The sequence below is a fragment of the Xiphias gladius genome, chromosome 4 (assembly GCF_016859285.1).
Source record: "Xiphias gladius isolate SHS-SW01 ecotype Sanya breed wild chromosome 4, ASM1685928v1, whole genome shotgun sequence".
NCBI lineage: Eukaryota > Metazoa > Chordata > Actinopteri > Istiophoriformes > Xiphiidae > Xiphias > Xiphias gladius.
The window spans coordinates 10,640,571-10,666,887 of NC_053403.1; the positions used below are offsets into that span (position 1 = coordinate 10,640,571).

Here is a 26,317-nt window from a genome sequence, read left to right on the forward strand (position 1 = left end):
GACGTGGTGAATCAGTGTCATGGTGCTTGTCGTTCAGCTAAGGCTAGCCAAAGGCTAAGTGCATTTTGAGACACCGACTGTTAAAAGGTGTTTGACGTGTTAACGGAAAAGCTAATTACGGCACTGGTTTTAAGGTATGAAGATTTTACTCGCCCTTTCATTTTAGGGACTGATGCAAGTGATCAGGGGAGGGAGGTGCAGCTGATGCTCTGTCGCGGCACCTGTTAGCTGGGGAGCCAGAGCCTAATATAGAGGGCAAACAGTTTGAGGATTGCATTGCCATTTGTAACTTGATTTGTAGGGGGACATACCATGAGCTTGAATTAGTCACTGCAGGGGTTAATTGTTGTCAAGTCAATTAAGTCAGGGCTCTAGAAGCAGGTGTTTCCTGGGCTAGTGCTAAGGAAGCCACACCAACTCTCCAAGGCCTACTCAAAGGAAGAGTTACACACGTTTTCGTGTCAGGATTCAGTGCTCAGTGCTTTTCTTCACATTTTATGATCAAAAGCGTAAGCCAAGTCCACAGGATAGGAGATGTCTTCCCAGAGCTGTGAAGTCACTCTTCAAGCAGTGTGAGATGAGGGAGATGGACTGTTGGATTGCTCTTCAGAGTGGCAAGGTGCACTGCCCAGCGGTAGAAAGAAGTCAGTATGTGTCTTTCGAGTACAGACCCCCGAGGACACAACAAAATTCGAGACGTTTGGAATGCAACTTTGTACCAGGTTGTAGACATACTGGGGGGAGCGCTTACACAGTGCAGCCTGTAGAGGGAGGACCAGTTAAGAGGGTAAACAAGGTGGATGTCGGACCATGTATTAACCTGCCTATGCAAATGCCCAGAAATGTGCCAGAGCTCCTATTTGAGCCTAAGGGGGTCATGAACAGAGAAATTGAAACAGGGAGTAATAATAGAGGAGGTTTCTTTTTGTTGTAATTCAAACCCCAGAAAGGGATAGTCCCCCTAGTAGGCTGAGTATGAGTATGAACCGGTGCGTGTTGAGTCCAAAGTAGGTTCTGAGTCTGAACTGAGGGAGGCTCAGTTCACTTGACCTGGGAGAAGCAGAGTCTGTTGAGTCCAGGCAGCAGTCTGACGTACAGACTTCTTTCCAAAAATGTTTTTCAGGGACGGAAAACTCAATTCTGAGTCAGAAGTCCAATTTTTCATACCTGCTCCTCGCCAGAGTAAAAGAGTACTTACCCAAATCCACAGTCATGAGCCCAGATAGGTTTAAGAGTCCATGTCCCTAAGCCCTGCAATGTTATCTCATGTTATTGCCATTTTGGGAACAGTATTTTTCAGAGAAGCTCTTAATGAGTTTAAGAGTAGTTAATCTGTCATCAAGGATGTTGACAGTTAAGCAGGGGAGAATGTAACCAGGTGGTAAAAGCAAAAGTATTTACTGTACTAATGGCAAATAAAACCACTATAACGAGAATTCCCTGCGACCGCAGTCCTGTTGTAATTGTGGATTTTGTACAGCAGGGGCTGTAGTTTTACCGCCTCTGCGCGGTAGCGACGGTCTTGACCCTGGTTTTATATTTCTTCGTAGCACCGATGCAGAGCCAATGCCGTAGCATAAGCAAGTGGCCTAGGCCGTTGCGAGCATTTATACTTGTGTGCTGGTGTGTCTGCATCGCTCTGCAATTACACCACCAAAACTCTAGTTGGGGGTGGTAGTTTCATGCCACTGTACCTGAACCTGAGCAGATCTTGTTGGAGTTGGAACTCATAACTGTTGAAGAACAGTTACTTTAACTGAAATTCCTGCAATGCACAAAAGAGAGAAGACATCAGAAGGGAATTGTGTGTACAACCATTGAAACGATTGATGAAGAAGGAAAGAGAGTTTTCTGTGCCTGTCCGACCACTGAGAGACATGGACGAGACATGCTACCAAGTGGACCAGTCACAGTTGTCTGCATCACGTTGGACGTGTAGTTACATTTACAGGGAGGTGCACGTCAGGCTACGGCATAGGCTACCGAGTGGGTTACACCGTAGGGCACGCAGTCAAGCCGTACCTAAGGCGTCGATTCAACGCAGAAGTAAGGACCTGGCTTTACCGAGAGTTTAGTGGGCACCAGGAAAAGACAGGAAGTACAACAGAACGCGCCGTTGGGATGAAAATGGCTGTGGATGAAAACGGAGCATAGATGGTTGTGGAGCTTGTTGTCTGTGTGTTATGTGCCACTGCCATATTTCGTGTCGTAATTCTCTCTTATCATATTTTCTGCTGGGTTGTTTTTTTTGTTTTTTTTTTTGCCCATGAAATAAAAAAGAACGGAACACAGACCCCACAAAAGTGTTATTTGAAATTGCGTGCGGGATTTATCCCGGCTTCACAATTTTTTTTCTCATTACCTACAGCCTGAATGACACTGCCGTTGCTCATTGCTGTATATCGGAGCTTTCAAGTGCTTTCGTCTTTTCACTGTATGTAAATAGAGCGCGTCACACACTTTTACCCGGAGTTAAAACGCGAGCCCACATAGACACACAAACAGACACACTTTGCAATCTCATTTTGACGTGCATTCACAGGCTAATGCTTGTGTTTAGGGCCTAACATCATGTTTTTTTACTAATCAAGTGAAAAGCTAAGTACTCCCCCCCTGTGATCTTCTTCTTGCCACCGTTTGATGTAGCCACTTCAGCATTAATTTCATATCCTATTATTTCTTCTCTGTGTCTTTGCCTGTGTGTGTGTGTGTGTGTGATCATTTGTGTGTGTCTTGTGCAGCACAGGGGAGCCTGGGGCAGAGGCCTCCTTGGATGCACTGTTTGAGGAGCTGGCTTTAAGACAAAACAGTGGTAAGGAAATTAAAGGAAAATACCAGCTTCTGGGGAACTTGGTCTATTATTCAAAGCGCACCGTTACGCAGGGAGTCATCAAAATTATGAATGTATCCCCAGTCGACCATGTAATCTGATGCAGCATGATAACACTTTCAACATGTGCCATGTTCAGTGACAGCGGGCACATGAAACATCCAATAAAATGATAAAAAGTGAGTTTTTTAAAGCTTTGAAACATTTGAAAAATTAGTTGCCTTTTGATATAGTTGGATTTATTTGTGCAATGGAGTATTTATCTACTTGTTTTTCTTCCTCACATTTCCCACATTAAATGATAAGTGATATTTTGTATTTTTTTATGTTAGTCTGCCTTTTCCTGCCTTTTCCTTTTGTTCCTACTGACGACGCAAAAAATGGGACACGAATATACATGTTTATGTTTTCCAAATAATGCATTTTTGTAAAAGCACCTGGAAACCTCATATTTTACTGAATGTTACAGACACAGATGTAAATAATGCATTTCATGTGGACTATTTTCGGCTGTGGATCAACACAAATTTGGTGTCCTAATGAGTATTTTCAGAAGCAGGATGGCGTATGTGCGATTGATTTTAAAATAAACTACAGTGGCTATGTTCAACATAATAAAAGGAACATCACCCAGTGCAACAGTGTGGCTCACCTTAGACAGCAATGGAAGTCTATGACACAAAGGAATAAGCTTAATCCGGGTTTGGTTTCATGATTTGTTGATAATAGCAAAAATTTAGAATATATCACTGGAAATGTCCTTTTAATTTGTCCTATTTATTTCACAAAAGTATGGAATGCAAAACTTTCCAAAAAAAAACACAAAAAGAAAAGGTCTTCCCCAAACTGCCAGGCTTGGTTGTGTATCATTCACGACAACTCATCATTTAGCATTAGAGGTAAAAATAAAGCCAGGGCCTCAAAAGGTTGTGTAAACTGGCATTTGGATTTCAAATTCAGTTTTACAATTTTCAAAAATATTCAGTCCGGGTTATTCTAAGGTTTGTGGCTTTCTTTCAGCCAACAGGCAAATTTTTACAGTTAAATTCTAAGATTTTTCAGGTTTTATTTCTTGTACTACTACTTCTATTTCTTAGAAACTCACCGAACACTTTATTAGGAACTCCATATTAATACTGGGTAGGGCCTCCCTTTACAGCCTCAGTGCTTGGTGGCATGGATTCAACAAGATGTTGGAAACATTTCTTTGATATTCTGGTCCATGTTGACATGATTGCATCACATCGTTTTCTGCAGATTTGTCAGCTGCACATTCACGCTGCCAATCTCCCGTTCTACCGCACCCCAAATGTGTGTTTTATTGGATCTGGTGACTGGGGAGGCCACTGAAGTACACTGAACTCACTGTCACGTTCACGAAACCAGTTATTCCAGGCCATCTGCATGCCTCAGCAGAAATCAACATCCATCAGACCAGGATATGTTTTTCCAGTCTTCAACTGTCCAGTTTTGGTAAACGTGTGCCAGCGGCAGCCTCAGATCGCTGTTCTTAGCTGACAGGAGTGGAGCCCAGCAGCCTCGAGGTTCAACATGTGGTGCTTTCTGAGACGCGTTTCTGCTCACCACGGTTTTAAAGAGTGGTTGCTCCCTGGATGTTTTTTTGTTTTTGTCACCACTCTGAGTGAACTCTAGAGATTTTTGTGCATGAAACTCACAGGAGATCAGCAGTTTCAGAAACATTCAAGCTAGCCCGTGTGGTACCAAGAATCACGCTGCTGTCAAAGTCACTGAGATCACATTTTTTTCCTCATTCTGATGTTTGATGTGAACATCAACTGAAGCTCCTGAACTGTATTTGTATGATTTTATGCTGCCACATGATTGGCTGATTGGATAATTGCATGATTGATCAGGTGTCCTGACAAAGTGCTTGGTAAGCGTACATCCAAAACATAGCAATCTATTTAATAGCATTTGTAGAAACACTGTATAGAAATTAACAGTTTCTAAACGGGTGAGTATGTGTATAAACATGGGCATTTTTTCCTGCTCTGCCCATTAACAGTGAGTTAAAATGAGAAGGATTTGACTTCTGTCATCTAAGAATAACTTTAACTCTCCTTCCTTGATAGAATTGTTTTAATGTTGTGTGTGTGTGTGTGTGTGTGTGTGTGTGTGTGTGTGTGTGTGTGTGTGTGTGTGTGTGTGTGTGTGTGTGTGTGTGTGTGTGTGTGTGTGTGTGTGTGTGTGTGTGTGTGTGTGTTTTCATAGTTACAGGTCCTCGGGTGCTCACAGTGCTGGGCAGAGATTTGACTCTGGAGAAGTCCTGTGGCTGCATCGCCGACTGTACTTTTGACGAGCTGTGTGGCAGAGTGAGTGTTTTATCCTAGTTAGATTTGCTTCATTGCAAGCTTTCTGTAATTAAAACAGCTTTTTCAAGAGTACACATATTGCTAACAATAATACTTATTGCTGTAGATAATCACCATCTTTGCCTATAAGTCACTTTTCTTAAAGTGTTTACAAAGAACATTAGGACTACAGGAATGGAGCACAGACTCTGCCAGTCTCTCCCTTTTTTCATAGATTATTTTTTTGGCATTTTGCCTTTATTAGACTGGTTTGTAGTATAGAGAGAGATGAAACATGGGGAAGGACTTCTGGCTGAACTCAAACTACAGATATCGCAGTTAGACAGTACGAATTTTTCGACCACCTGAGAATCAGGACGCCCTCGTTCTCTTTCGACTCACAAGCGCACGGACAGTACGCTCACACACACACAATCCACTCACCACTAATCAAAACTGCTCAATTCAAAGCACTTCTCCTGCCGTTTTATTGCCTCTGTTTTCTGTTTCTTCCCTCCTCTGCGTACTTATTGTCCAAGCCTTTGCTCTCAAACTGAATCACCTTCTCTCCATCTCAGTCCCATTTTCTGCTCAATGTCAAAAAGCAAGTCTATTGACAATTTTGTGAATAGATGAGCCTGTTGTGCCTCATATAAAGCAGTGTGGTACAGTAATCTGCACTGTGTGTAAAGTCTCAAGTTTGATGGACAGCTTTGAGCTTTTGCAGGCTTTAGAGCTTCAAGGCTTCTTTTGACATACGTTGGTACATCCACATTAGCTTTGAGAGCAATCATCCTGAATGGCAAAGAACCAAGGACAGGGACTAAAATGACATCAGCTTGAACCTTTAGCACGAGGTGCCGTCATTGAACAGCCAAGTGCAGAGACTGCAATATTCACAGTACATGTAAACATGCGTGCTTATAAAGCCGCTGTGCACATGTGCTACACTGGAACTATTTACTTTCTGCATTGTATTTTGCTGTAGATTAGAAGTTCAGGTCTAAGTTTATTTTGTGCCCGCTGTGGAAAGCACAGAAGGACACACACTGTTGTTGGTCACGCTTTTTCTTCTTCCTAAGAACTACCTTCCCTGAAAGTTTTCCCAAAAAACCTCTTTCAAACTCTTGTAATTCCCACAATTTCCAACCTTCATGGAAAATGTACATATGACAAGGTAGATAAATTTGTCTCCTCTCACCCAGTGTCATTGTGAAATGAGTTAGGGTTTGTGAATAAATTGCTTCCAAGTGCAGAGTACTGACCAGAAGTCATAAGTGAGCCCTGAAGTTCTTGTCAAAAACAGAGATGATGGGAGTATTTAAACGGTGGCAGCTCCTATGCCGTAAACAGGAGGTACACATATAATACATCAGTTTCTTCACTGAAGGCTTGTGGCACTCATAGTGAAAGAAATATGTCAATAGGACCTGTACTTTTTGAACTATGAGGGCAGTTTCAATGACAAGTTTTGGCTTACAAGCTGTTGTCTGCCTGGGGATACAGAGTGGTTTGTCTGTGTATATCCTCCATGGGGCCCCAGTCACCACAGCAACCGGTTGCTATGCAGTTGCTGGGCAGACGTGGACAAAGCTGACTCTGATTGGCTAATTAGACTGATTAACTCTTAGTGGCATAGGGGGCCATTTTTACTGTCAGCCATGTTGTCCTTTTCTAGCAGGAGAAATCAAACAGCAACTTTATGGCAGATCGACACAGGTTTGTGTGTGCGTGTGCGTGTGCGTGCGTGTGTGTGTGTGTGTGTGTGTGTTTGAACTTCTATGATACAGCTACTGCCATCAATACTTGTACTGTTCATATTAGCACCCATACCACTGCCTGAGGTGGTAGTAGGACTATCAGTGCCACAAATACTATCACCAGCACTGCTTCAGGTACTCCTGGATGAATGCTACCATCAGATCCAGCATCTGGCTACTATGCCATGCTCCCTCACATGCACTTATACAAATACCCAGCATCTGACAGCTGATTATCCTGGATACACTCCAGAAATGTTCTAGTTCTGGTATGTAACCGGCTCACTTGTTGTTTTCCAGCCTCTGGGTGCCAGTGACTACCTGGAAATAGCACGACTCTTTGACACGGTATTTATCCGCCATGTTCCAATGCTGACGCTGGCACTGAAGGACCAGGCCAGACGTTTCACCACCCTCATAGACAACTTCTATGACAACAAGGTATCCACGTAACAAACCAGGGATGGGCTTGTTACTAAAAAATAGACATAAAAGGCAAACATTATATCACTCATTATTTCTTGATTTCAAGGTTAGGTTTTTGCCTTTACTTATCCCTGCTTGGAAATATTACTTCATTCCACTTCATTTGTTGTATTACTTTCCCATTACATGCCCAAATTAACCATACACAACATCACTAAACATGTGCGGGCATTAATATGCTGCTATCACAGCCTCCACTCTTTCTGAAGGCTTTCCACAAGATTTTGGACCCTGGCTGCAGGAATTTTTTCCCCATTCAGCCACAAGAGCATTAGTGAAATCGGGCCCTGATGTTAGGTGATAAAAAAATGCCTCAGTGCTGGTTTTCCACTTAGTCCAAAAGGTGCTGGATAAGGTTGAGGCGAATTAAAGTCTTCCACACAGGCCATTTCCTTGAGGACTGTGCTTAAATAAATGGGGGGCATTGTCATGTTGCAACAAGAAACTGCGTCACCCGAACTTCTGCCTCAAAGTTTGAAGCAGAATATTGTCTAAAATATCACTGCATGCTGTAGCATCGAAACCGGCCAAAACATGAGAAAAAAAAAAGCCCTAGACCAAAAGAAAACAAAAATTCCTTTGATCATATACTGTATCTTCTCTTTTGTGTGAATGTTTAGACCGGCAACATGGTGGTAATATCCATTTAGATACAGAACTACAACCAGAGAAAGTTAGCTATGATGTTAAAGTTGGCCATACTTAATCAGAGAGGGCAGGAAACTGCTGTTTGCACTTTTGGCTGCGCTACATCATCAGTGTCCTGGCTGGTGTTTTCTATCAGACGTCAGACTGTAGCAGCGTTTTTTTCTTCTCTATATGATTCACTGTAGATGCAAGGAAGAGCCCAAATTAAGGATTGGATACAGTAATTGAATAGTTTTAATTTTTTAAAACTGTAATCTGATATACAAACCATTTGGTAACAAAAGTAAAAATAGGTGGCTGTAATATTACTCCTCAAACTAAAATAGAAGATCACGGCTGCACTCAGTACTGCAAAAATAATATTACGAAAGTGCATAATCACTCAACACCACTCATATTAGTTCACTTCCCATGAACTGTAATTTTATCAATCAGTACTTTGTTGTGACATAGAGGAAATTTGACTCTGTTAAAAAAAACAAAAAACAGGTCAATATGCACTTAAACCATCTCAGGAATGCAATAAAACTCGTTGAATTGACCAGAAATATAAGTACTATTATTGTAAGGGGGCAATGAGTAAACAGTTAATTGCTCTCATTTAATATTGATCACAGGAAACAGTCTCCGAATCATTAATAATATAGTAAGCTACCTCCATAAACATACTGGACATTACTGTGTCTGATCTTTGCCTTCCTCCCTCCGGGTCCCAGGTGAGAGTGGTGCTGCTGGCGACGGCTCCTTTAGACCGGCTGTTTGTCCACTCTGGAGGGGAAGATGAGAGGGACCGACAGCTGCTGGATGACCTGGGCCTCAGTGGGGTAAGATCACATCTGCCACAACAGAAGTTAAAACAGCAGGAAGACCATCATCTCCGATCAAAAATGAATGGAAGCTCGACATCAACAAAGACCTGAGCTTTGGACTCCACATTCTGATTTCAAAACATCTCTTAGCCCCTCTGTAAGGCACATATGTAATGATGCAATGTCTAATGTACATGTACATGTAACCCTGTGTTATTTAACTTGTATCAGATGTCACCACATTATTTGCCTTTTTGGCTTGATTACAAACCACTTTGCAATACTTATTACCCCCTCATTATATTGCACATAATCATCAGTCTGTTGTGACAGGGATGTGGAAGATTTTTCATCACAGATGTGTTTTTTTTTTTTTTTTTTTTTAATTGCTCCATTTGAAGTTTTATCTAAATTTCCCAATTTCATACTTTCAAGAAAGTTCCACTAAGAGCAAGGCCCTCTTTTTCAGTCTTTTCAGTAATGCAGTGGTCACACTCACATACCTGCCGGTCCGGTCTTTCGATCACAAGCTTGGTGTCCTAAGCCTTTTTTTCTCCAACCCATATTCAGCTCAGTTTAGATTGGATTTGAGTGTGTTAGCTGCTAACCCCGCTGTTGGCTCCTTTCTTCAGGAGGCAGCAGAGCGTCTGACTCTGTTCACAGCTGAGGAGGAGATCTTTGCCTTCCAGAGGACCGTGTCCAGACTGATGGAGATGCAAACTGAGTCATACTGGATAAAGGGAGACCGCGGTCACGGCAAGACACACATGAACACGTAACAGCCAGTTCTGACTGCCAGGATAATTATATACAGTACCTCCAGACAACACAGTACCTCACTAACTACTGACACTGCGTAAGCAAAAGGTCCTATTTAGCAGAAATAGAAAAGATCAAGTCTTTTTTGGGCAACAGAAGCTAAATGTTTTGGGGAATAAGCAGCAGTTTACTCCAATATGTCCAGAAAATGCCTGCTATCCACAATAAATCTATAACTATGTAAATCTGGCTACCTGTTTTCCTTTGGGTCTGACTTCTTTTTATCCTGTGCATGTGTGTTATATCTTTTTACTGTTTGGTCCTACTCTATGAGGCATACTCTCTCCCCATGGAGGGAGAGATCATTTTAAATAGTATAGAAAGCTCTCCAATGTGTGTGAGACCATAACGGGCTTATTCCAGGGGCCAAGTGTCCTTCCCAGTAGTTGGCTACCGCCCTCTAGCGGTGAACGTGAAAAGGGTAAAATATCCTTAAGCTGTTTCTGTTTTTATGTAACAATCCCAGCCTCTGTGCGGTTTGGAATTAAATCTCAAATGTAGGAACATGGTGTGAATAAATCTTATTAATGAGATTAATCCATATTTTTGATGATTGAACCCAGAAATTTGTATTCAGGGAAATTTTGAGCCACCTTAATGTTAAGCTCAGTAGCTGTTAAACTGGCATTGATGTACAGTATTCGAAGTCTGGATTCTTATCAAGTAGAACTGGACTCGATTTTGACTTGGACTTTATCAGAATGGTCTGAATACAGTTGCTATTCCTAACACTGTACTTTGTTTCTATTGGAAGAGGAAATTTGTCTTGCATTTTACAGGCAACGGCACAGACAACAGCTCAAGTGAGAAATTCAATAGAATAAAACTGTCAAGACCAACAGTTGTGTAGGACAGTTTCATGAATCCAGACTTTTATAGAAGTAGTGACATGCTGGTGTGTAGCCAAGATCAACTATCCTATTTCATAGACAAAAAAATGCACATTGATAAATAAGGTATCTCTTCAAATTAAAAAAAGAATCAATTTTATTCATGTGTAAATTGTGAAAAAATGTGAAGAAATGTGACCAAAAAAGGACCTCAGCTTCACATTGAATCATTTTTTTTCATTGAAAATTGTTTGGGTTTTTTTTTTTTCATCTCATCTCATAGAAAAATTGCCTGTACATTGATTTAAAAATAAATAAATAGTAGAAAAAACACTGGAGCCATGTAAAAATATTTTATATTGAACAATTTGTTGATTTCTTTAGTTTTGAATTCAGTGAATTTTGCAGGTACATAAACACACATTATATTTGTTGTAACATTTACATCAGTTATATTTTTATCTGTTAGTTTTTCAAATCAAAATGACTAAAGCTGTAATATATATAAAAGGATATAAGATAACCTGATTTTTGGTAGACATTCTACCAAAATCTATATTTGTCATCTATACTTCAGTTATAATTAAAGGGTAGACAGAGATTTTTACTCTGCGGTGTTTCATAACTCCATCCTGTGTGCCTGTAGGTGGCAGCAGAGGGCAACCAATTGCTACATGAATTGTTATTGCGTCCACCTAAGGGATGAGGTCATCCTAGTGCACCACTCTAGCCTGGGCCAGCCTGCCCCGACAGCCACGGTCAGAACAGCAAGCAGCACCTACAGTATCTTACCTAAGACAGTTACATAAGATACTGTGTTTGTGCCAAATGTCCAACCGGCCAGTATCATGGAGCAAGTACAAAATCCCAAGAGTAGATGTATAATCTCATTACATTCAAGGGACAGTAAAAAGCTCCATGGCCAGTCTGTGCGTGCGTGTGTGTACGCGGGTGTGTGGGCGTGTGCACTGATACATGCACATGACGTGTATCGTTAAAAAGTGCTTGAGTCAGTGGTAAAGCCCCAAGTCTATCCCACTATAACTCTCAATTAAAGAAAAAATCAATCACGCCCTATGCCAAGGCCCCTAATCCAATCAGAGCATTACGCTGTTTGGGGGAAAACATCAGACACAAACAGAGATGGCTGCCCTGCTTTGTGATTGTCTTAATTGGATGATTAACGCTGGCATAGAAGGGGGGGGGGGGTCATCCTCTGGACCACAGTTAACCTTTTGTCACTTCTCATTGTCATATCAGTTGAAATAGGAACACAGGAAGATTATACCTGTGTGGTGTCTTTATTATTTTCTGCTTTCACTTTACATTTAGGTGACTTTGGATAAAACGCATAAATGTTCTAAAATACTTTGAGTGTGCATTAGATTTAGAATTGTAAGGTTGTAAGACTTTGATGTTATAAATGGCCTGTATACATGAACATGAATGAAATCAAGTTTGAGAGCACAAGTGGCAATGCCAGTATGTTGAACACTTGATTGGATTTTAGACATTGTCCTGACACAGTTGTTGAATCAGGTTTTCAGGCCCCTGGATTACACTGAACAAACCTCATGTTGCGTTGCTCCAACCCGGAAGAGGTTACGAGCTCTGTTGGTTAGAATTTGTCCCGTGGAAAGAAGAAAGTGGTACAAAAATACAAAGGGCTTGGGTTTGTGTGTGTAGGTTCGCCTGCTTGTGTTCATAAATGTGCCCTTGTGCAACATTATTATGGCCTTCAAAACGGGCATGTTAGGTGAAGCTGGCTTATCTCGGTGCACAATAACTTGGCCAAACGCCAGAGAAACTGCAGCCGTGTGTTTAAGGTACAGGTGTGACACTTATTTAGTTCCACATGACATAGGTCAACACAGTCAAATCAAATATAACTGGACAGCTGACAAATATATACTAGCCTACTATTTTAATCTGCAGGTGCAATTCTTTACCTAGGTAAAAAAAAAAAAAGAAAAGAAAAGTCAGTGTTGTGGTCTATTCGAAGAAACGTGAAAACATCCAAACAGTTTTTTAGGTTCAGAAAAATAATGGTGTGCTTAATGGGTAATTCTGCTGATGCACTCAATAACACAAATGCTGGTGCTCTTGAGGGAAAAGGGTTTCAATCTTGAAAAAACAAAAGGCAAACTGGACTCACTAAAGGAGCAGAAGCAAAGTGGAACATATTCTAAAAAGCCTTTTAAAAAAGGCTTGGCATAGGTGCTAGAGCGGGTCGTCCACTAACCAGAAGGTCAGTGGTTCGATCCCCGGCTCCTCCATTCCCCATGTCGTAGTGTCTTTGAGCAAGATACTGAACCCCAAATTGCCCCTTATGTATCATCGGTGTGTGTGTGTGTGTGTGTGTGTGTGTAGAAAGCGCAGTATGTATAGAAAAGAGCGCTGTATGAGTGTGTGTGTGTGTGTGTGTGTGTGTGTGTGTGTGTGTTTGTGTGAGAGAATGGGTGAACGCGGCAGTAATGTAAAGCGCTTTGAGTGGTCGATAAGACTAGAAAAGTGTTATATAAGTGTAGTCCATTTTATTAGTTACATGGTTTTGTCTTGAGACATTTAAATAAATGACTGATTTAACTCACCAGTGTATTAAGTTCATCGTGGGATAAAAAGGAAAAGAGACACTTGACCGAATCAAATCTCCAACTGCAAAATACATACTTACACACACTAAAAATTCTTTATTTTGATATACAGAAAATAAATGAGAATTTATTCAACTACGATTTTGTTTTTCTAAAAAAAGGTTTATCGCTGCCCGACTGTTTCTGCATACACACACTCAGACATCCTAACCTCTCCCTGTGCATCCAGTAAGCAGTTAACTCTATAGTTCTCTGCAGGAACCAAACTGCTGCATCAGGTATTCTCTTTCATGCGAAGGAAACAAAACCACACAATGTGTGTGTGTGTGTAGACTGACTATCTACTGTAATCCTTTACAGTAGATACTCCAGACTGCTGCTGTAAAATGAGTGTTTGTGTGCTGTATCAATCTCTGCCTGATTAAATGTGAATGAGTGAACTCAGTTAAACAATGGTGTTCGTCCCTTTTAGAGAGCGTGGCTGTGAGCCTGTGCAGGGTGCCCCCAAAAAAAGACAAACGCAGAAGTGTAATATACGCTTGTATATATTCAAAGTTATGTTTTTAGCAATAAATAAACTGTGTTGGAAAAAATGCACCTTTAAGAAACGTTGTGAGAACATAAACAGATCACAGGACAATATCCTATAATAGTAACATATTATTGTGATGTGTCAAAACACAAAAAAAAATTACAATAAAATTGAAACATAATAAATCCATTCAGTAATATTAAAGGTATGTCTTGCTGTGATCAGCTGTGAACGTGCATTCCTGCACAGAAACGACGGGCATGCGCATCTGGACGCTCACCTCGCAGGCTGTCCTCGGTGAGACAAAGAAGACGTGGTAGAGGCCTGTTTGGATCCAGTGGAGGAGGAGGAGGAGGAGGAGGAGGAGGAGGTCCAGAGCATCACTTGCAGGATGGAGAACCATCTAGGATTTCTCTCCCCTTATCTCTGGCTCGTAAACAGGATGACATCACCCTGGACTCCAAAGGGGGGCGTGGTCTGAAGGCAGTGGCAGGCGCGATTGACAGCTTGGCTCAGTGATTAAAGGTACCATCAGCCTTAACACGGAAGCAACAAGAGGGTGCCTGGAATGAATATGTGAAGGTGGAAACCTGACGTCCGAGCATGTGGGATATTATGTTTCAAATGCTTTTATTGTGAAGCACCATTAAGTCAGTAACATATAGCCTGACAAAAGATTGACATAAAGCTTATTATTGCACACAGCATTATATGCTAAATACATACAACTACTGTACAAATTAAATACGAATAGAATAAAATCATATGTCATATTGTGAAACAGTAATATTAGTATATTTTCATCCTGGTTATCATCCTCAGGTTGTTTCATAATGTTTAGTAAGAGGTATATATATATATATTTAAATATTACCATTTTCTAAAGTTATTGCAAAATTCTCGTAATATTCCAAAGAAAATTTTGTTTGTAGGTCTAAGTTTAAATTGATATTGTGTTTCATATCTTATGGTATGACTGTAACATTCCTATGATATTTCTGTAGGGTTTAATGTTCACTTTGCTGTAGCAAGTTTTGGATGATGACTAGGCTGTAGGTCTTTTTGAAAGCATAATTTCTGTTCCAACACTAATAAACTATTGATAACTGCTTTAGCGCTGAATTTCGATAACCGAAATGTTCCTGATTATGTCTTTTCTTTGAAAAAATGTCCCAAATTCTCTGGCTCCTGCTTCTCAAATGTGTGCGTTTTGTCGTTATCTTTGTCCTCTGTGATATTAAACTAAAAATCTGTGAATTCTGGACTGTCTGACAGTCAAAACCACCGATTTGAATATGTCAACTGGGGCTCTAGGAATCTCTAAAGTGTTTTTTTTTTTTAAATTATTATTATTATTCCTTTCTGAAAGTGTATGGACCAAATAATAATCAATTATGGACCATGTAATAATCAATTAACCAGTAAGAATTGTAAGATGCAGTCTCTTCAAATCAAATTCAAACCTGTAGCACAACTGTAGTCCCAGGTATTATTTTACTGACACCAAGAGGCATCTTGCAGACTTAAGCTGGGCTTTTAAACACCCCTTCTGCCACCCCTCTCTGAAATTACTGTATCATATCACTGTAATGGTTCCGTTTTCTTTTTCTGTTGCGTCCCTCTATTTTCCGTGCCCATCTGTAACATGTCAAGACGTGTCCCAGATTCCAGCCGGCCGCAGACAGCGCCGTCCTGTAGGCCTGTAGTGTCTCTTTAAAAGGCGATCCCATGCACAGGATCCAGGGGGCCGGCCCTTGATCGACTTGCATGCGTGCGTGTGTGTGTGTGTGCGTACGTGTGTGTGTGTGTGTGTGTGTGTGTGAGTGTGTGTATGAGTGTGTGTGTGTGTGTGCAGCGCTGTGTGGAGAGCAAATCGAGATACAGTAGTAACCCAGAGTGAGGTGGCAGTCTTATTCCACATCGACACTGACTTGCCCCGCACACACATCCCATCTGTCTCTATGTCGCTGGGCGCACTTGAGGAGTGAAAGATCACAGAGGAGAAGATGGCATCGGGAAGTGGCCGTGGACAGTCCGGGATCTAGTTTCTTCTGGGTGTTTTTTTTTTTTTTTTTTTTTTTTTTTTTTTGGGTACCACGGAGCGCAAGTGAGTGGCCGCGCGAGGTATTTCATTTAAAGTGTCCAGAGGGGATTTAATTTCCCAGAGCGATCGGGTTTTGAGCACTTTCCCCTCCACTGATCTCCAGTAGGCGGATTCGGATCCTTGCATCGGGACGTGATTTCGTGTAGCGCGCTCTCCTGTTGATGAAGCGGTGTTTCATAATGAACGTAGCGAAGCCCGGAGAGGCGACAGCGTCGTTTAACCCTTGTCGTTATTCTTGAGAGGGAGTTTATTGTAGCTTCACTGGCGGAAACATGTTAAACTACACATTCAGCGGTAGTAGCCTGTGGTGTTGCTTCTGTAAGACAGGTTGTATTTTAACTCGGCCCTAATCGGGTGTCTTGGGTTTATTTCTTCTTTCTCTATGTCCTCAACAGGCGTTATTAACTTAGTTGCTCTTGGCCCCGTTGGGACTTCGCTGGTGTGGAATAGCAACAAAGGACGGGAGCGCGCATTCATGGGACGTGACTTTGACAGCTCCTCGTTTCTAGTCCTATAACTTTGTTACCTGGCACCGGGGGCAAGACTGTGACTTCAGCGGGAGACAATGGCCGAGGCTCCGCTAGCCAACCCGCTCCCGGACTTGGACGTGGTCATCGACCCGGACTTCGAGCCCCAGAAGCGGCCCAGATCCTGCACCTGGCCGCTGCCGCGACCGGACTCGAGCGCGGTGAAGCCGGAGAGCCACGACACAGATATTATCCCCGAGGAAGAGGATGATGAAGAGGACAATGCCACCCCCTCGGCCATCGGTGTCGGTGGCTCTGGCGTGGCGATAGAGGACCAGAGCAGCAGCAGCCCCGTTGCCGATGGAGCGCTCTCCTCCCCCGGCCAGGAGAGCGGCGGCTCCCCGCTCTCCACGCACTCCCCGACGCCCGCCTCCGGCGCGCTGACTCCCAGCGGCCTGGCCGCCCAGCAGACCCCGAGGAAAGCGTCGTCTCGCCGCAACGCCTGGGGGAATCTCTCCTACGCCGACCTGATAACCAAAGCCATCGAGAGCGCGCCGGACAAGCGACTGACACTGTCCCAAATTTATGACTGGATGGTGAGATCCATCCCCTACTTCAAAGACAAAGGCGACAGCAACAGCTCCGCAGGGTGGAAGGTAAGAGCCGTCCCGTTCCCCCACCCGGCCCCCCCTCCTTCCTCCATCAAAACAAAAACAAAAAGCATGTGGCTTGTAAACCCACTGACGTAGACTTCATACACACACACACACACACACACACACACACAGTCTCTCGCGCACACAATTATGCCAGCGCGGTCTCATTTTAACGAGCGCATGTTTGGAGAGCCTGGCACTCATTATAGCTTTCATTATCATTCTAATGGAAATTACGGATCCCTCACAAAACGCTGTGCAAAGCGAGGGGGGGGGACAAAAATCCCATCGGGGCGCCATCTAAGATCATTAATCTCGTTAAGATGCGTGAGGCTTGGTGACCCACACATAATCATCTTTTAAAACGGACCAAAACAGGATATCTTGCAGCCATTCGCAGACACTTAGTAGACAAATGGGGGCTGCGGAGCTTGGGCGGAATTTTGCATCACATGCGCGTCCCCTCGCCTTTTGTGTGTTTTGACGTTTCTGATGACTTATGTGCGTAATATTCTTCCGGGGCCGCAGCCACAGTCACATGTCGGGAATTGGAGCAAAAAAAACCCAAACGTTGCAACCGGTTTGTCTGGAAACACAGTGGCCTATTTCGAGGGATGCGGCGGCGCCGAGGAAGCTCAGAGAGCGATACAGTTACGTAAGACAGTTTACTGAACTGCAGCTAATCCAGTAATAGGACAGGGAGCTGAATGTAAACAACAAGATTTAACAATAATGTCATGTGGAAAAATGGGAATCCTGAACAGACCTCTCTTCTATTAGTAACCTCCACTATGAAAAATCCATCTAGTGCACTTACAGTCATTTAGCCTTTTTATGGGTGTGAATAATGATATTATAATGACTTTATGGTTCTATCACTTCAGGGTTTTTTTTGCTTTTATATTTAGACGCTACATTTCTGCCACGCTACAGTAACCACAGAGGCATTGCCCTGTGTACCATTTGTTATGTAAACCTTGGCAGGGATGTGTCAGTCTCTTGGGTCAGGTAGGCGACTGCCAAGGTTGCTGATCTTGCCATGGGGGAATTACATAACCACCGGGTTGCCGTGAGTTTGGGGTGAGCTGTTAAGGGGCCAAAGCCTCTTTTTTAAAAGGCAGCGACCCGGTCACCCAAACGACATATGGGACCTGCGTAAGAGAGACAGAGTAGGAGGGGAGGTGCAGACGGTTCCGAGAGCAGAGATTTACACCCGTCAGAAACTGAAGGGCCAGGTCCATGGGCCATGGAGCCTATAGGCCATATTTTATCAGGGCTTCTCAAGTGTTGCTACGTGATATGGTCCTGTGAAGAGCACAGAAAGAAAGCTGTGTGTGTAGCCCCACCAAGTCAAGGCCGGGTTCACCAACACCATGCGGGGCTGTTACTCCTGGAATTTCGGGCATGAGGTCCAGGCTGTCAAGGTTTAGTGTTACACATGTTCTGTCAATAAATGTTGTCCGCAGCTCACAGCCTATGCCCCCTTTTTTTTTTTTTTTTTTAGTTTTCTTATAAGAGGCTGTCTTCAGTGCAGACTCCAGTCATGTCTTTTTAAAACACAAGAGTTGTGGAACCACATAGTTTAGATGAAGTTCACTAACAGACACTTTCTTCTCCAAACTGACACATCTCTACAGCTCGGAACTGACAAGCAGGGTCCTCTGCATTTAAGGCCCGAGCATGTCACAAGCTGCAGTTAGGTTTTAGTAAAAAGCCCGTGAAACCAAAGACAGCTTGCAGAGCCAGGTGTTCATAAGACTGCCTCTGTGGAGGGACTTTTTCAGAGCCCCTCTGCTCTCCATTTCACTCTCAGACACTCTTAGGTTTCACCTCCACGCGGGGCCGGGTTTGAACACCTACAGTTTTGTGCAGCCAGGGCACCTTTGTTGAGGAGATTTGCTGAGCAAAGCCTACTAATCCCACTGGGTTTCTCGCCCAGGTTCCCACTTACGTCATTCTGCTTCATATCTCTGTCAGTTAACCATTAGCCCTGGTAAAAGCAGTTTGAGACAGCCAAGCATGACACTAGGAAATCTTTTCTCACCTTAGATTGTCTTTAACTAAGAGAAGCCACTGAATATGCTTTTTTTTAAAAAAACATACTGTCATTTACTTGTTCTTACACAATGAAGAACCCAGTATACAGAATGTCTCCAATTATCTAAACTAGATTTTAGAGTACAATCTACGTCTCTTAGGAGTGGGCATCAAATCTCAATACTTTTTTTGTATTGAATGAAATATACCTGTGGCAGTGTGTGTGAGAAACTGTCAGATGGCTAAACTTCATAATCTGGCTGATTTTTTTCTTTGATCCTAATTTAAAATCAAAATTTTGCCAAATTAAGACTTTTAATTAAGCAAAGTTTTTGTACAGCTCTTTGTCTTTAGACATTTAACACTGGAGAACTTTGGGTTCTTTTGTTAAAAGAGAAAAGGGGTTTTACAGGAAAGCACATCTGTACGTTTCAAAGCAAGGCATCGATATTAAAAGTTTTATATCAGTACTGAAACTTAGATATTTTACACAATGTGCGCCACCTCACCTGAAAATAAAACCACTGCACAACTAAAATCATACAAATTAATATTTCTGATAATTATAATGACATGGTATTTCACACGGCGAATGGAACATATTTATTGAGTGTGCCTATTGTTTAGGATGTCATCTACTGAATTGATCAAAACATTACAGGAGTCAGGATATGGATGGCTTATGTCCTCAGCTAAACACTTTCATAGAGAAAACCCTATGGCACCCAACCATGGTGATTTTTAGTCATACACATCTTGAAATAGTTCAGTCATGATAAATGCAATCAGATCAGAATCATTCTTGGGTTGCAAGAGTATGGGTTTGACATCTCAGTTTTCCAGCAGAAGTTCTGTCCTGGAAGGCCAGGTCCGGTTCAGAGCTGCTGAAATGTGTGTTAAGAGAAGCTTTGGTATAGCGGGGGAACGATGGGCTGCATCTCGGAATAGCACAAAATACGCCTGTGTGTGTGTGTGTGTGTGTGTGTGTGTGTGTGTGTGTGTGTGCGTGTGTGCGTGTGTGTGTGTGTGTGTGTGTGTGTGTGTGTGTGTGTGTTTGTGCGCGCGTATACACAAGTATTCCTGGCTGCAATGAACCTTGTGCTCTAGTGTTACTTAACCCTGTTGTAACATGCTCCTTGTTCCCAGCAGCTGCCCATCACAGGCAAAGACCTAGTTATGTCACAGTGACACCCCACATAAACATGCGCGCGCGCACGCACGCACACACACACACACACGTCTGATATCCTCATTTGTGGTTATGGGGTTTTAATGGCCATACACACTCACATCCACGGTACATACCTCAGATAAAGTTGGCTGCTTAGGTTCCCATGTGTGTTTTTAAACCTGCCAAACATTCCCACACAGACAAACATGCACAGACATATACAGCGCATTTGTCTGGTCATGTTTGGGCTTATCACCAGGGTTCATGACTGAGTCTCTGCCGCAGGTCTTAGTTTATACAGGGGTCTGACATTAGTTTAACTCATTAGAATTCATTAAATAGATGACTTTATCTTTAAGACCCCTAGGGTTGCAGCGAGCAGTGTTTATTGTCCACTTGAGGTTGTTGTTTAACACTCACGAGTCTTAATGTCCTCTTATAATTGATGGCTATTTGCAGGTACTTAATGTTCAGCTAAAACCACAAATCAGTGTGTAATGACCGCAAGAGTTAAACACACCTTTTCACACAACAGAGCGTCCAAAAGAAACAGAGGTTCACTCATGACACAACCTTCTCACACACAAGACACATGCACAGGGGCCATCACCTCACACTCCGCACATTCCCCCATCTGACTTTGTCTGCAGGCGTACGGAACACAGTCCCTCATAAGCCCACCGGGCATGTTGATTACCATTTTAATGGCCTTGCAGGCTGAAAGCGTTGATTCTGTGGGACTGAAATTATTTATTGTTCCAATCAGAGCGGGACGCAGTTGACAAAAGGGAAGGGGTTGACAAAAAAAAAAAAGAAAAGAAAGAAAACAACATTAGTCTTTTCATTGGCTGTCCATCAGTGCAGAGTGAAATGAGCTTTATGTGGGCGATAAGATCCCAGTGTCAGCCATGAACATTATTGCAGGACTGGGCAGCTAGTGGCTGGAATTTAAACTTGTAAGTATTATTTGAGCTCTACATAAGAGGACTGGCTAGTAAGGAAATTCTTATAATACTGCAGAAAATAGCAAAAAAGATTAGCTGGGAAACAGGGGCTCTCTGTGTGAGTTTGTGTGTTTGTGTGTGTGTGTGTGTGTGTGTGTGTGTGTGTGTGTGTGTGTGTGTGTGTGTGTGTGTGTGTGTGTGTGTGTGCACTCAGGTACTCGGTGCACAATCAGGAGGCCTCTCAGATGGAGCTGGCACCGTGCCCAGCTGAAGGAACTGAAGCAAAAAGGCAATAAAAAAGGGAAGTGGAGGGGGGGGTGAAGACAGTAGAATGAGGAGAAGGGTGGGGGGGGGGGGCTGAGGGAGTAAATTAACAAGCTTTGCTCTAAATTGGTGTATTACAACTGCCCTCTGGCTGTGATTCCCAATAGAGGGGTTTGAGGGTGTGTGAGGGTAAAGGGGCGATGGGTTATGGGAACCCACCAGCTCCAGGCACCACTCCTAGTCTGAACAGTGTCAGAGTCGTCAACCTCTGCATGGAGGAAAACCCCTGGGCTCCGTTCTGGTTCCATTTCCAATCAATGGGCACATTTTTTCTTTGGATGCCTGAGGAGCTTTGTTGCATCTAGATTTTACATCTGAAACTTAACCTATATGGCCAAAAGTATTTGGACACTTGAACATCACACCCGTATGTGAATATTCAACATCTTATTCCCAAACCATGGGCATTAATGTGCTGTGCTATAACAGCTTTCACTCTTCTGGGAAGACTTTCCACAAAGTTTTGGGACCATGTGGATGTCTTGTGAGGTGTTGAGTCGGGTTTAGGTCAGGGATCTGTGCAGGCCAGTCAAGTTCTACCACAAGCAAACTCAGAAAATCATTTATTTCTCGACCTCTCTTTGTGCACATGGGCGTTGTCATGTTGAAACAGGAGAGGGCCCTCTCCAAATTGTTAACACAAATTTATAATCTAAAATATCATTGTGTGCTGTAGCATAAACATTTACCTTAAAGGAATAGTTGTTTTTTTAAATGTAAATATATATATAAATACACCTGTTACAGTAAATATGAAGCTATCACCAGCACTTAGCTTAGATTAGCACACAGACTGGAAGCGGGGGAAACAGACAGCCTGGCTCTATCAAAAGGGGGAAAAAAGAGGGCTTCAGGGGCAGCACCTCTAATTAACATCCCACATCTCATTTGCTTATTCTGTGTGTAAACAATTCAATGTGGTTTTAAGGGGTTTAGAGGGGTTTGTAGGCAGATCTTGCTACTTTTGGACAGAGCCAGGCTAGCTATCTCCCCTTGTTTCCAGTCTTTGTGCTAAGCTAAGCTAACTGGTGGCGTTGGCTTCATATTGACTGTAGAGACATGCAGGTGTCATAAAGCAATTAAGCGCATTTCCCAAAATACCCAGCCATATTTTTCTGCCAGCTTCAGACCAAAAATTCATAGAAGTATATGAACAGGTGTGTCCACATTGTTTCTGCAATCTAGTGAATTCCGCACGTATACTCCTCCCTCTCTTTGTGCCGGTGTCTCTCTTTCATTACCTCACTATGTGCCCACCTATCTGTGAAAGTGGACGTATCATTCGTCAAAGTTTCAGTCATAATTAGTCCAGTCTTTGAAACATGCAGACGTACAGTAAACTAGTTCACTAATCTGTGTGTGCTTGTGTATAAAATATGTACTCTCCTCCTTTGTACAAATGACTTCAAAAGACCGGGCAGGAGAGAACGAAGGAAAAGCAGATTTTTGTCCTTCACTGGTTTTCCCATCATTTTCAGCGTCCTCACCATCCCAGCCATGTCACACTCTGCACGATCTGTTCTCCTCAAAGACACTTCTCAATTATTCAATGTGCTCGGGATGAATTCAGATCACTGTATTAATTTTTAAGAGCCTCTTCTTGGCTAAAGGCTAACCCTCTTTCACAGTTTCTGTCTCTCTTTCATCACTCAAACTCCTCTTCTTCACTCCACTCTCTTTTCTCTCTCTCTCTCTCTCTCATGCCATCCCTTATTATTTTCCTGCCAGCTCCCCCATTTGTCTGGATGTAAAACACAAGCAAAAACAAGCCATCTCCCTGTCGCTCACTGCCGCTCCTCTGAAGCACAACTCTTGAAATCTGTCGTGGGCTCTAATGAACGGAGATAAATCTCCGGCCTCTCCTCTCGTTACACTCCATACTCCCTTGACTCCTTCTCGTCTTTCTGTGGCCATCGTGGTAACACAGCCTTTTTTTGAGACACTTGAGACTTTATGGCCACATTGTTTTGTTGTAGTGAAAACAGATTGTAAATGAAATGAATAGTCTTTAATCCTTGATGTGACCCAGCTGCACTGAGTAGAAATTTCATAGTTGAAGGCAGATTGTAGGCATGACTTTCGAATTGCTCTACATGATGATGATAGCTGGGGTCAGACAGGTCACTGGATTTATATGTTGTTTTTTTTATTTTTTATGTCTTTGGGTATGTGAAACAGACACAAGCACACAGCAAAACAGAAACCAGCTGTCTGTACATGCCCGGTCCTTGATAACATCTAAAATATAAACACTTGTGTCTCACACTGGTTACATGCTAAAAATGTGGGCTAGATTTAGACTGGCATGTGTGCTGCAACTGTCAGCTCTTTTGCCCCGTGTACGCTGTGTTCTTGCAGGGCATAATTTATACAAATAGCGTGTCGTGCAGCCATGTACTGGGAAAAAATGCTTATTTGCTGTCCTGCCAAGAGTTAGATGAGAAGACTGATACCACTCTCGTGTCTGTATGGTAAATATTAAGGCTACAACCAACAAACTGTTAGCTAAGCTTTACACAAAGAGTGGGAATTGGGGGAACAGCTAGCCTGGCTCTGTCCAAAGCCTTTTACACTTGCGTTTTCAGTTTCCACAGGGAAACGTAAAAGCAAGCTTTTCCTTTACACATTATTTTTCTTATACTTGCTTATTTTCAGGCAGCAGTAGCGAGGCATATTAGCTACTGTATTAGTGACTGCTATTCAGTTCAAACTGTGGTAGTAAGCAAAAACATCCCTCTGGAAAAATATCACATTTTTTAATATTCAGTTTATTAGCAATAGTGGGCCTGTCTTTTTATGCTGATGCTATAATTTTCCACAGCCTGCATCATAAAAAAAATCTTAGGTGGAATTTTCCCAGAAGATTAATTTTAACTTGTTCCCTGAGCTTGAAGATCTATCATGTTTCAGTATCTTTCCAGAGCCTGCTGAATCACCAACATTTCTGATCCTGCTATCAAAACACCCTCACGTGCAAAACAATTGCCCAGCAGTTTATGCAACATCAGATTACACTGATCTTCTCCAACTGTTGGCAAATAAAAGTACTGTTTCAGGTGGAAAACTATAGCAAAGAGCACCTCTGAAGTTGCAAGGGGTTCATTCAGAGCCGATGCTGGTAGGTTGGCACGAAATGCATCATAATCACAGAAACACAGAAGAAAAATGGAATATACAGGAAGTAGAGATCTGTTTTAAGATCTAGGACAAACACACAACATACCAGGTCAGTATGGTAATGTTCTGTAGTTTTACCCTGACCTTTGACCTCCCTGGAGGGAGGTTAAGCAAAGAGCAATTTTCTGTAGCAGAATCAATTAATGGAGCGGAAAAGTTATAGTTTTGTGAGAGAGAACACAGAAGCACCAGCCCGACTGGAAAATCGTGCTGTGAACGTGTCACTCCAAGACACGTCTGTCTGTCACAGGAAAAAGGAATAAAACATCCAGGAAACCAGTAATTACACACCCCCCTTAGCCCACTTTGTTCTGTCTAAGATAAGATATCAAATACACATACAGTATGTGAAACAAACATGCTTATGAGTAAACAAATCTTACTGTGTTAAACTTCTACACACAGTGTTTGCAGAGGTGTATTTTTGTCGGAGCTACAATATATAACAATCAGTGGTGTCAAAAAAATGTATGTAAGTCATTTTAGGAGCTTTGAGCAGCTTTAGCTGTGAAGTGACTGAAGGGGGACCAGCATTGTCCCTGAGCATCACACCGAGCTACAGAGACCCGTTGCTGTAGAATTACTTACACAGCAAATGTGTAAAACTTAAGGGAGTAGTTCGGCATTTTGGGAAGTACACTTATTTGCTTTCTTGCTGAAAGTTCTATGTAAAGGTGAAAACCACTCTCATGTCTGTACAGTAAACACGAAGGCAGTGTCAGCAGCCAGTTAGATTAACAGCTGGCCTGGTTCTGTCCAAATGTAACAAAAGGCTCACTAATTAACATCTAATATCTGTTTGTTCAAGTGTTAAAATGGCACAGAGTGGTTTTAGGGATTATGTACTGGACCACGTACTGGCAACCAGTCAGGACTCCACAAAGTTACTGGTCCCAGCCAAGAAACAGTCATAACCCTCTGTGAAATGGTTTTTGTATGGATTAAATCAACAAGATATAGCATGCTAATTAATGAGTTTTAGAGGTGCTTGTGGGCGAACTTTGTTAGGTTTGGACAGAGCCGGGGCTAGCTGTTTCCCCCTGTTTAAAGTCTTTATGCTGAGATAAGCTAGCAGGCTGCTGGTTTCAGCCGTACACTAACCCTACAGCCACGGGAGTGGTATTGATCTTCTAATCTAACTTTCGAAGAGAAAGTGAATGAGCATAATTCTGTCAAACCATGGAGTGTAGAGTACAGCTAATGACTACCTAGATCGCTCCGGTGCTCTCAGCTACTGTATGTGTATGTGTGTGTGTGTGTGTGTGTGTGTGTGTGTGTGTGTGTGGTCATATGTGTGTATGCACAAGGGCATGCATACTTGTGTCGACAGGGTGAAGGAGGGGAGGGGTTGTGACTTGTTTGTCTCCATAGCAACTGATAACTTGTCAAGCAGGTGGGGGGAAGACTCGCAGTTTGGGTGACAGCTGATAACAGAGTGACCCACCGAAAGCATCTCCCCTCCCTCTGTCCTTACAACCACACACACACACGCACACACGCACACACGCACACACGCACACACGCACACACACACACACACACACACACACACACACACACACACACACACACACACGCGCGTGTGCGTGCACAGTCAGACTGCACATATCTCCCATTCTGGCCTTGCTTCTCACTTTCTCTGATAACCACATTGCTGAAGTGGGCCCCTTGCCTCTCTGCCTCCACCGCCTCTTAAATCGACTCCCTCTACCACCACACACACACACACCAACGTATCAAATACACACCCCCTGTATGAGTTGTCCAGCCTAGTTTTCATATGTGATTAACTGTTCATGTATTGTTTAAGGTAGGAG

At 42.7% G+C, this 26,317-nt stretch overlaps 2 protein-coding genes across 5 annotated transcripts in view; both read left to right on the forward strand.

Moving 5' to 3' along the window:
- Positions 1–10,591, forward strand: part of afg1lb (AFG1 like ATPase b) — a 34,997-nt gene extending 24,406 nt beyond the window's left edge. The window contains exons 9-13 of the mRNA XM_040126207.1: positions 2,742–2,812; positions 5,063–5,163; positions 7,203–7,343; positions 8,753–8,860; positions 9,478–10,591. Coding sequence (XP_039982141.1) covers positions 2,742–2,812; positions 5,063–5,163; positions 7,203–7,343; positions 8,753–8,860; positions 9,478–9,624 — 568 coding nt within the window. The 3' untranslated portion in view covers positions 9,625–10,591. The remainder of the gene's footprint in view (positions 1–2,741; positions 2,813–5,062; positions 5,164–7,202; positions 7,344–8,752; positions 8,861–9,477) is intronic.
- A 5,121-nt stretch (positions 10,592–15,712) lies between these two features.
- Positions 15,713–26,317, forward strand: part of foxo3b (forkhead box O3b) — a 47,840-nt gene continuing 37,235 nt past the window's right edge. For 2 of the 4 annotated variants that reach the window (XM_040125377.1, XM_040125380.1), the window contains exon 1: positions 15,758–16,847. In XM_040125377.1, the coding sequence (XP_039981311.1) occupies positions 16,290–16,847 (558 nt within the window). In that variant the 5' untranslated portion in view covers positions 15,758–16,289. The other 2 variants (XM_040125378.1, XM_040125379.1) reach the window with 2 other exon arrangements.